This window comes from Rhinopithecus bieti, unplaced genomic scaffold (assembly GCF_001698545.2).
Source record: "Rhinopithecus bieti isolate Rb0 unplaced genomic scaffold, ASM169854v2 scaffold_11565, whole genome shotgun sequence".
NCBI lineage: Eukaryota > Metazoa > Chordata > Mammalia > Primates > Cercopithecidae > Rhinopithecus > Rhinopithecus bieti.
The window spans coordinates 412,461-424,542 of record NW_016807049.1 but is presented as its reverse complement, the minus strand read 5'-3'; the positions used below and the strand labels follow the sequence as shown (position 1 = coordinate 424,542).

General features: G+C 38.9%; 1 protein-coding gene across 1 annotated transcript in view; it reads left to right on the top strand.

Moving 5' to 3' along the window:
• Nucleotides 1-12,082, top strand: part of FMN2 (formin 2) — a 411,725-nt gene that overhangs the window by 121,168 nt on the left and 278,475 nt on the right. The window contains 1 exon segment of the mRNA XM_017879766.1: nucleotides 1,148-1,292. Coding sequence (XP_017735255.1) covers nucleotides 1,148-1,292 — 145 coding nt within the window.

The following is a 12,082-nucleotide window of genomic DNA, read 5'->3' as shown; positions in this document are numbered from 1 at the left end:
AAAAAAAAAAAAACAAAAAACAACACAGCCCTGCTTTACAATCCCATCTTGTAGGCTTTCTTCAGAAACATGCTACACAAAAATACACATATCCACACCCCAAGTGTGAAATAATTCAGTTTTGAAAATTTCATGGCACTTCTGTCAATCATTGGCAACACAGCACAAAGTCATACAATCGTAGCTGGGACTGATCATCATAAAAGAATACTTTCCACCAGGTATTCTGGTGGCATTTTATACATTCATGCATCATCTATAAACCGTGTTCCCTAGCCATTGAGACAATGCTGTGATACTTGGCTGTGGAATGTGTAGGTGGCAGGGAAAAACGTACACTTTAAACCTCACTTGCCTTCCTTGTTCTAATGTTTCACGATTCCTTGAATTTCCTTTGTGCGTGTGGCATGCATTTAGAAACGGTATTTGCCAGGTTCGTTTTCATTTCTTATATGAATTTTTCTACCCTCTAAACCATATCAGGGGGGCAAGAAACTGTATATTGTGATGACTTCTAATTTTTCAGTTCGTCTTCTGTGTTGTTACCACTCCACTTACGTATGTGGGTGATTCGTTTTAAACTGTGCCCCAAAGTCATTTTCTCCAGATATGACGGGAAGTTCTTGTGCTTTGTTGTTGCTTTGCTTTTTTAAAATGTGTTTACCCTTTTAGGTGGTATTACATGAATCTGCGGTCACTGAGAAGACAAATAACAATGGGGTGATGGGAGGCAGTAGGAGGGAGAGGATGCCATCCTGTAAATGTGTGTTTTTTAACCCATGAATAATCTGCAGAGGTGATAAGTGAAGTTGGGATTTTGAGATATCAAACATTTCTTGCCTCCCTAGCCCATACTGAGATAGGTTTCCTTTTTACGTTTTCATACGGTGACCTGATAACTGAGGGTTCCTGGAAATTATTTCTGGGAAAAGATTTCATTCATGGATGGTATTTTAACTTTCCCAATAAGTGGATCAAACAAATGGTGGTCTTAAAGAAAAAGAATGTTCTTTCCTTCTTATCTCTCGTCTTTTTCCCTCCCTCCTTCCTGCTGGCCTTCCTCCCTCCCTTTCTTCCTTTCTGTTTATGCTTACTGTGATGTAGTTTGGTTTGATGGCTGTTTTATTGTTCTTTTGCTTAATTTTAGAGACTCCAGTACTTCACTTATTTGGGAAAAAATTGAAGAGCCATCCATAGATTGTCATGAATTTGAGGAATTATTTTCTAAAACTGCTGTAAAGGAGAGAAAGAAACCTATCTCTGATACCATCTCAAAGACGAAGGCTAAACAAGTGAGTATTTTTTTGTGCCTTATGAAATTGCACAGTGTTTCTGGCATAAGTGTGAACTGTCATTAGAGAAAACTTTGAAATAGTTTTTGGGTTGTGTAAACCTCCATGGATCTTAGGCAGATAGCAAGGGTTAGAACTTTAGAACATGTGGTTAAGTAAGACTAGCTCAAATAGAACAACACATAATTATCTCCATCCAGTGATAATGTCCCGACTGTTATTCGTAACATCATAACACATATTTCCAAAGTCTCAGCCACTGTTTCTTTCCAGAATTAGTTGCCTAGAAATAAATTTTCACTTGATTTATATCCATCTGAGTGCTCCTATGGATGGAAAGAAGGGAAAAAGTGGGCAAAGGAAAACAAGCAAGAAATCCAATCCTTAGTAACTGATAATGTGTTTGGTATTTTGTTGCATTATATCTGAAGTGGATGCCATTAGAATCCAGTTAAACAGTTATACTGTACTTGAAATGTGGAAGAGAAATCTTGTATCCATTTCTAACCTCTCTATTTTATGTTAGATCCTTTGATCTAACCTGTGACATTTTTGAGTCATAAAAGAAAGATTGCTGCATTTCAAGAAAACATTTCCAAGCAAAATTTTCAACTGATATATCCATTGGGCTTGTCATAAAGGGATATTGTTATAAATTTCTCAGGGGCGTCATTTGGAAAGTAGAGTAAAACCTCATCATAATGAACTCCAGATAGAATTGCTAATGGTGCCCGTCTTTACCCTGAAATGGAGAGTGGCTACATTTCTTAACTTTTGCAGGGTGGCAGGAAAGAGGTCTTGGGAGCAAAGGAATGGCAAGCAGCTCAGTCTTGGGAAGCAAAGAGGGAAAAATGAGGCTGATATCCCCAGTGTTCTCCTTGCCTAGTAGCGCCATAGGAGTTCCAGCTCATGGGCTGATTCCTTGAATTTTTGCCTCTGACCTGGAAGTAGTAGCTAGGCACATGACCTGGAGTTGTTTCCATTGATACTTATTTCAGAGCAGACAATGTTCACTAGACAGACATCACCAAATCCAGCCAGGAGAAGATGAATTTCAATGGGACAGCTAGACGCTTGTAACCCATAGTTGGCTGGGTAAGCAGGCTCACCCCAGGCATTTTATTAATCTCAGAATAATTTAAACCCAAGCATTATGGAGTTGAATTATTTTAGAAATGCTTTTGTTGTATTATTGCTGGTTGCTGGTGACCTCAGGTCGGTAACATAGTGAACGAGATGGCATCTGGCACATCATAGGCACTCAGTAAATATTGATTAAATTAATCAGCTGACTAAGGGATGAAGACTTTATAAATATCAGTGGCTATGTCCAGCAGTGATTAAAAACCAGAAAGTTACTCATTTCATAATAAGCAGTAAGTCCAGGGTGACAATGTTAAGAGGAGTAATGGAAAATCGTATTTTCTCTGGCAGAGATAAATATTTAAAAAATCCTTTCCACGGTATATTTGCATATAGTACACTGAGGCTGAGTCATCGTATCTCTTCTTTTGGGTTGTGTCAGAGATGTAAAATCTGTCTGGGTGAGGAATATGGGTGGGGCTTACATTGAGGAGAGGTGGACAGCCAGAACTGTCACTTGACTAATGTGTAGATGTGGCATGGAGCATCTCTTGTCCAGGGACTAAATACTCAGAAAATTGAGCCATGCTCTCCCTACTCCCAGCACCGCTTTTTTTTTTTTTTTTTTTTTTTTTTTGCTAAGGGAATACAAATAAGGAAGAAGTCTCCCAGGATGCCCAAGACTGTAGGATTTCATGCTCTGTTTGACTTAGTATTAAGTTTTAGCTTACTGAAATATGATTTACATCTAAATCATCAAACATCAAATTAAACTAGTTGGCATGAAGGGGTCTCTTTGCATATAAACAGTGCATCTGTGTTGAGCATCATCATCTTAAGATAATCTCCTCATTCTGTCATTAAGACATTTCATAAATTGTCGGTAAGAGACTTTGCCAATGTCCTCATTTGTGTTTATTGATAGTGACGCTACTGTTGACCTTCAGCTTCAAACAGAGTTTATGGGACAGTCTCCATCATGACTCCAGATAAACCTATTCAGCAACTCCTTGACCTGGGTCTTGGTGCTGTGCTCTGCATTTCAGATCTGTTTTTGGAGGGATAAAAGATTTTTTTAAATGTATGTTAGAGAAAAATCACCACAAAGTGATGGATTGTTGAAGAAACATAGTTTTATTTAACTTCATTGTATTTGGAAGAAAAATCTGTCCACTCCATTTACTTGAGACATTTAAAATTTTGTTTAAGGAAAGTGTATTTTCAGGATGCATGCAAATTGTTCCCCTTTTTATGGGAAATGTACACTGATTGTATGTGCAGACATTTTGGTACCTTATGATTCATTTCCAGTAAAATTAATAGCCTTTAATGCCATGGCATATGTTTATGGAGGCATTTCAAGCAATTCTTCTTATATACAATGGAAGCTGGAAGTTCTGTTTTATTTAAATATTTAAAATAGCCAAATAATCTTTCTATGATCTGTCTTCGCCTTGAAAGTAAGACTGTGGTTGAATGCACTGGTGTTTAACGAGGTGCCTGTGCTGTTTTTACTGTCGTGGCAGAGACGTTTTCAGTGTGATAATAGAAGATTCTTCAGCTGGGCACATTGCCGTTTGGCATAAGGAGAAAGAGGGTTATTTTCTCTGGATGCTCAGACTGATAGAAATGAAGAATATCTTATATTTCCAACTGCTTTTCTCTCCGAAGAACTTAAGACAAAGCATTTTATACTTTTCCTATGGAGCATGGATTTAAGTTTGTTCTATGATGATTTCATCTATCCTCCTTCACTTTGAAGTAACACACAAAAGATTAGCTGAGAAGGTACATAGAAGTTTATCAGACTATAGTCTGACACAGTTTTTCAAACCCAAATGAGTGTGACACTTTGACATTAGAACTGTCTGATGTAGAGCCCCGTCTCTTAAGGAATAAAGAGGAAAATAGAAAAAGTGATCTCATATGATGTTCGTGCTTAAGCATTCACACACATTCACACTTGCCCATTTTTAAGGAATGTTCTAGAGCCAGTAAATATTTAGTCCAATTTCCTCCCTATTTCCAGGATAGTTCAGTGATTATTAATGTTTGTAATGACCTAAGTCACCTCAGGATCTTTGGTGATCAAATAAGGATTAAACAGTTTAACCTGCTGGGCGTGGTGGCTCACACTTGTAATGCTAGCACTTTGGGAGGCCAAGGCAGGTGGACTGCTTGAGCCCAGGAGTTTAAGACCAGCCTGGGGAACATGGTGAAATTCTGAATCTGTAAAAAATGTAAAAATTATCTGGGTGCAGTGGTGCGTGCCTGTCGTCCCAGGTACTTGGAAAGCTAAGATGGGAAGATCATCTGAGCCCAGGGAGGTTGAGTCTGGAGTGAGTTGTGATAGTACCACTGCACTCCAGCCAGGGTGACAGATTAAGACCCTGTCTCAGGGAAAAAAAATTTTTTTTAATCTGAGCTCATTAGCAGGAAAGTGAGAGAATTTACTTTGGAGTGATTTTGATAATAAGGGTTGCATAGTTTTTGGTTAATCTTCTATCAAATAATGTCATAAGGAAATATATTTTGGTAAACACGGTAGTAGTAGTAGTAGTAATAGTAGTAATTATTACAACAATAATAACCATGGAAACCAAATCGTGTCCATTATTTACCATGTACCAGTTACTGTTCTTAGCACTGTACTTATATCAACTCATATAATGCTCCTACTCCTATGAGACAGGCAACATTAGTCTCAGTTCATAGTATGGTTCATAGTACAGAAACCTCAGGTACAGAGATGTAGAGGAATTCAGTAATGTTTCCAAGCTAGTAAGGGGCTGAGCTCAGGTTCAAACTCCAGCCATCTGGCTGCAGAGCCTCTGCTCTTCCTAATTAAGTGATAATTATGGATGTGGAATAGTTTATATGAGTGTAAGTGCAGTATTTTATATGGAGACCAGAATATATACTTTAAAAAAATGAATTAAATACTTTAAAAAAAGAATTTGAATGTGTATTGGTTTTTCATATATGTTCGGTATTTAAATGACTGTGGTTATAAATCAAATTGTATGTGAGACACTTTTAAAACCTTTACCATGTTTTAGCAGATTTCTTTTTTCTTTTTTTTTAAATGGAGTCTTACCCTGTTGCCCAGGCTGGAGTGCAATGGCGTGATCTCGGCTCACTGCAACCTCCCCCTTCCGGGTTCAAGTGATTCTTCTGCCTCAGCCTCCCAAGTAGCTGGGATTACAGGTCCGGGCCCCTGTGACCAGCTAATTTTTGTATTTTTAGTAGAGACGGGATTTTGCCATGTTGGTCAGGCTAGTCTCATAGAGACGGGATTTTGCCATGTTGGTCAGGCTGGTCTCAAACTCCTGACCTCAGGTGATCCACCCACCTTGGACTCCCAAAGTGCTGGGATTACAGGCATGAGTCACCATGCCTGGCCAATATTTTAGCAGATTTTGACAAGTATATAAACTGTGATTTCACCAACATGACATTTGCCCAGTTAAGTAAAAGTTTGAGTGATATGAGATTTAAGTACATAAGCTTCTGTAAGCAGTAAAAATAAGAGCCACTTGCTTGTGTGGCGTATAAATAGTGGTTCGAGGCAGACACCCACTGTGGTTAAACGTTGCCAAATGTGAAATGATGCTACCTTTCATTTATCCCAGGGTACAAAAAGAATCATCTTTGTAAAATATGCCATAGGTAAATAGTATCTAATCATGTTTAAAGGATCTGTAAAGGAACATGATACCCAGAATGTAAATTTGCACATAGAAGTCAGCAAGAGTGAAAAAGAAGAATCTGTTATGTTTTAAAAAGTACGTAACTGACATTTGTCTAACCATTTAATGCAACACAATGAATCTCTGTGGGTTTCTTCTATTTAATCTATCAGATTAAAATTCTTTGCCCAGAGAATGGGAGAAAAAGTATGACAGTTAAATATTTGTTGGACTTTAGCCTCTGGAAATCTGATCAGAAAAAAATACATTGTTAAATCTGCTACTTATTATAAGGGCAGGTAATGAAAGGATTTGTTAGAATTCACATTTATTACAGATACTAACTTTAAGGAATTTTGATAAATTTGATATCATGTTCATGTCTTTTCCATGTGCTTGAATGACCTAACCCCTAAAAAGAGATTTTTTTTTTCTTTTCTTTTTTTTTTTGAGACGGAGTCTTGCTCTCACCAGGGTGGAGTGCCTGTGGCGCCGATTTCTCAGCTCCACTGCAAGCTCCGCCTCCGCGTTCACACCATTCTCCCGTTCTCAGCCTCCTGAGTAGCTTAAAATGTTCAAGGTCAGGAGTTCGAGACCAGCCTGACCAACATGGTAAAACCCCGTCTCTACTAAAAATACAAAAAATTAGCCAGGAGTGGTGGTGGGTGCCTGTAATCCCAGCTACTCGGGAGGCTGAGGCCGGAGAATTGCTTGAACCCAGGAGGTGGAGCTTGCAGTGAGCTGAGATCGCACCACTACACTCCAGCCTGGGTAACAGAGTGAGACTCCGTCTCAAAAAAAAAAGTTATAAAAATGTGAAATAGCGATGGGAAAAGAAGTATTCATCATTCAGCTGCTCTTTTATGGGAGTATATAACATAATACCTATAAGTGTTCTTACGGGAAGCAGTAATTGCCAATAAAAGCTTCTTCTCACTGTGTTGAGGAATTTGGGAGAATAGGTGTGGCACACTTCACATATCGCCTGCCACTGTATTATTGGCTGCTATGAAAAGGAAAAACAGATTACATATTTTATCTGTGATCTTTGCTGCAGTTTTATTTATCACAGACATTCATTTTTAGATTGAAAACTGTTTTCTTGTCATTAGTGGATATTTCAGTGCTGCAGAGTGACAGACTGAATGAAAATCTGTGTTATAGAAGCCTAGTGTTTTGTATTGGTGTTAATTGTTCCAGTTGTAGCTGGCAAGGGTGTGTTTTGGTTGATTTGAACAGTTGTATTTGTCTTTTGACCAAAGACATAAAATCATGTCTGAAACACTAAATATCTTATAATAAGACAATTTAGATTTGTTTTGAGGATACACAGTAAACATTTGGTACTTTGTAACTTTTAACATCTGCTTTTAATAGAGTACATTCCTATTGCAAGCCTTAAAAATGTATTTACATAGAAAACCACATCAAAATACAAAACTATAATTAGACGAACATAGGTTTTGTGGAATCTGGATTTGTTTAAGATGTTGAAAGATTTATTATTTTTTTGAAGATGCTATTCCTATATTTGTAGAGTATACCAAATCAGTTCAAGGAATGCAATAATACTAACCTCTGTTTTTAAATTTTCTTTTTTTTTTTTTTGAGACGGAGTCTCACTCAGTCGCCCAGGCTGGAGTGCAGTGGCACTATCTCGGCTCACTGCAAGCTCCGCCTCCCAGGTTCATGCCGATCTCCTGCCTCAGCCTCTTAAATTTTCTTTTGGCCAATAAAATTATTTTTATACTTCTAAGTAAAAGGCTAAAAATAAAAAATAACACAAATATACCAGCATAATATAAAGGAAATGTAACTAAGCTAATTATCTTTCACCTTGATATATTATATATTAGGGAAATTATATTTGGGTAATTGTGCTTTGGAATTGCATACAATGTAATCATAGTGTAGACTGTTAATTCTTTTGGATTTTATATTTATATACCATGATATTAAGATTCTGGGCCGGGTGCAGTGGCTCACGCCTACAATCCCAGCACTTTGGGAGGCTGAGGTGGGCAGATCACGAGGTCAAGAGATCGAGACCATCCTGGCCAACATGGTGAAACCCCATCTCTACTAAAAGTACAAAAATTAGCTGGGCATGGTGGCGTGTGCCTATAGTCCCAGCTACTCAGGAGGCGAACGCAGGAGAATTGATTGAACTCGGGAGGTGGAGATTGCAGTGAGCTAAGATCATGCCACTGCACTCCAGCTTGGTGACAGAGCGAGACTCTGTCTCAAAAAAAAAAAAAAAAAAAAAGAAGAAGATTCTGTTGGACTAAATGTACAAGGAAAGTGGTATGAATTTTTAATGGCTATAATGTTCTGTTTATCATTCATAGGAATTGAAGAAAGAGTATAGAATAGAGTACAGATGCTGTTTGGAATGCCAGATGCAGTGGCATGCACCTGTAGACCCACCTACAAGGTGGGCTGTTGTGTGCTATGATTGTGCCTGTGATAGCCACTGCCCTCCAGCCTTGGCAGCATAGTGAGACCCCATCGCATTTCTAAAAAAAAAAATTTTTTTTAAATTAATTCTATCTGGAGCAGATGATAGGAGAGTGTTTTCTCAGCACAGCCAATTTGGAGTGGAGCCACTATTGCAGAGAGCCCTCTTTAGTTTCACTGGAAAAACCAAACATGAGCACTTTCACTGTTGCACCCTTTTTTGATCTGATAGCAGCACAGTTGATCCATTTCAGCAGGGACTACAGCAGAGGAAATGAGCTAAAATACCAGAAAGGGCACAGAGGTTCTCTGGAGGGCTAATTTATTGTGGAACAACCCAAGAGAGACAGCTTTGAGTAATTTAAGTGACTATACTTGAATTATCCTTCAGGTTCCATGCTATATACTAAAGATAGTGCAAACTGTGGGTGGTCAGAAGTTGAACAGAGTATATAGGCTGGACTTGGGATAAAGGCTGTGTGGAGGAGATGTGACTTGAAGTGAGCCTTGAAGAATTTATTTGGTTTAGATATGTAGAGAGGATTAAGGGGTGATTTTTGAGAATAGCACCATGAGCAAAGGTTTCCTTGCAGCTTAATTAAAGCGAGAATAAATCAGTCATCACTGTAGCAGGCCTCCCCTGTGTGCTCCCCTGTCTGGGAGTTTTAGGAATATGAATTTAGATCATTTATATTCATTTCTATTCACTGAATGTGTTTGCTTCTCATCCTCCTACCCAGCCTCAAGTTTGTCATACTAGAAATAAGTGTGAGGACTGAATTTAGATTAATTGGACCTGAAGCTTATTTTGGTGTCAAAGTATGAAATAGCAGGCTGTACGCTTCTTTACCATGGACAGCAACAGGATTTGGGATAATCTCAGGGCAAAGGAGTTTATTCCTCATTTGACCTACATAGTCACAATTAAGATAGGCCCTACCTTTTGTCTACCAGAAGGGATGCTGGTGATGACGCTAGTCAGATTATTCACAACCGAACTTAGTGTGACCTAAACTGAAAAAGAGTTCCTGTTATTTGAGGGCATACATTTAAGACTTAGGAAAAAAATATAAAGTTCTTATTTGTGTCATTAGTTTATTTAATTTAAAACTTTTTATAAATGGAAAATAAACTTTTTTTAAAAAACCATAACCATTTTCAAAATGAAGGTTTATTTATTTATTTTTATTTTTTATTTTTTTTTGAGATGGGGTCTCACTCTGCCTCCCAGGCTGGAGTGCTGTGGTATGATCATGGCTCACTGCAGCCTCGACTTCCCTGGCTTGAGCTGTCCTCTCACCTCAGCCTCTCAAGCAGCTGGGACTCTAGGTGTGGGCCGCTGAGCCTGGCTAACTTTTTAATTTTTATTTTGCAGGAATGGGGATTCGCCATGTTGCCCAGGCTGCTCTTGTACTCCTGGGCTCAGGCACTCCTCCTGCCTCAGCTTCCCAAAGTGCTGGGATTAGAAGTGTGAGCCACCATGCCCAGACAACTAAATGGAAGATATCTAATATTTCACCTTTATTTTTTGTTCATTGTTAATTTATGAATCTTTAAAATTAATTTGGGACTTGAAACTATCTGAAGTGTTACTTTAGCAAGTTGTCTGGAGGAGAGTCTTCTCGAGATAGTGAGGAACGTGGTGGATCCTCTCCCCAGTAAAACAACAACTTAACTGGTGAAAATTATAACAAAAAAGTATTTATTTGAAGTCTCTGAAAATTGTCCTAAGGGTGCACAGGAAATGGAGAAACAGTCATTCAAGAAAATCTACTGAAACTCAGAACAGCAAGAGTACTCTGAGAGTTCGCCACAACCTACTCCATTACCAGCCACCCTCCACTCTGCTCTAGTCTGGACATGTGTGGCCAAGAGGACCGTAGTTCTCTCTCTTTCTCTATAACTCCTGTACGGCTATGATTTTGGTCTAGTAGAGGCAGGATGCTGGCATTTCTAATTTCTTCAGTCTCCGTTGGAGAAGCTTTTTAACAGGCAAGCATGGAGAACCACAGGAGACCTTTAAGAAGGTCCCTTTAAGGATCACCATCATCTGTGGAGGTAGGGAGGGTGAATACACACCTGCCAGGCTGCACCCAGCCAAGAGCAATCAGAGCAAGATGTGGTGCCCCCAGGAAAGCATTGGCTAACCTCATACAGACGCATCAAAACCAAGCGGAAGCTTCACTGGCATGAGTCTGTGTGTGTGTGTGTGTGTGTGTGTGTGTGTGTGTGTGTGTTATTAATCCCATTTTATTTATTTATTTTCTTTTATTATACTTTAAGTTCTGGGATGCATGTGGAGAACGTGCAGGTTTGTTACATAGGTATACACGTGCCGTGGTGGTTTGCTGCACCCATTAACCCGTCATCTACATTATGTATTTCTCCTAATGCTATTCGTCCCCCAGTCCCCCACCCCCTGACAGGCCCCAGTGTGTGATGTTCTGCTCCCTGTATCCATGTGTTCTCATTGTTCAACTCCTACTTATTAGTGAGAATATGCAGTATTTGGTTTTCTGTTTTTGTGTTAGTTTGCTGAGAATGATGGTTTCCAGCTTCATCCATGTCTCTGCAAAGGACACGAACTCATCCTTTTTTATGGCTGCGTAGTATTCCATGGTGTATATGTGCCACATTTTCTTTATCCAGTCTATCATTGGTGGGCATTTGGGTTGGTTCCAAGTCTTTGCTGTTGTGAACAGTGCTGCAATAAACATGTGTGTGCATGTGTCTTTATAGTAGAATGATTTATAATCCTTTGGGTATATACCCAGTAATGGGATTGCTGGGTCAAATGGTATTTCTAGTTTTAGATCCTTGAAGAATCACCACACTGTCTTCCACAATGGTTGAACTAATTTACACTCCCACCAACAGTGTAAAAGCGTTCCTATTTCTCCACATCCTCTCCAGCATCTGTTATTTCCTGACTTTTTAATGATCGCCCCTCTAACTGACATGAGATGGTATCTCACTGTGGTTTTGATTTGCATTTCTCTAATGACCAGTGATGATGAGGTTTTTTTCATATGTTTATTGGCCACATAAATGTCTTCTTTTGAGGAGTGTCTGTTCATATCCTTTGCCCACTTTTTGATGGGCTTTTTTTTTTCTTGTAAATTTGTTTGAGTTCTTTGTAGGTTCTGGATATCAGTCCTCTGTCAGATGGGTAGATTGCAAAAATTTTCTCCCATTCTGTAGGTTGCCTGTTCACTCTGATGGTAGTTTCTTTTGCCGTGCAGAAACTCTTTAGTTTAATTAGATCCCATTTGTCAATTTTGACTTTTGCTGCCGTTGCTTTTGGTGTTTTAGACATGAAGTACTTGCCCATGCCTATGTCCTGAATGGTACTACCTAGGTTTTCTTCTAGGGTTTTTATGGTATTAGGTCTAACATTTAAGTCTCTAATCCATCTTGAATTAATTTTCGTATAAGGAGTAAGGAAAGGATCCAGTTTCAGCTTTCTACTTATGGCTAGCCAATTTTCCCAGCACCATTTATTAAATAGGGAATCCTTTCCCCATTTCTTGTTTCTCTCAGGTTTGTCAAAGATCAGATGGC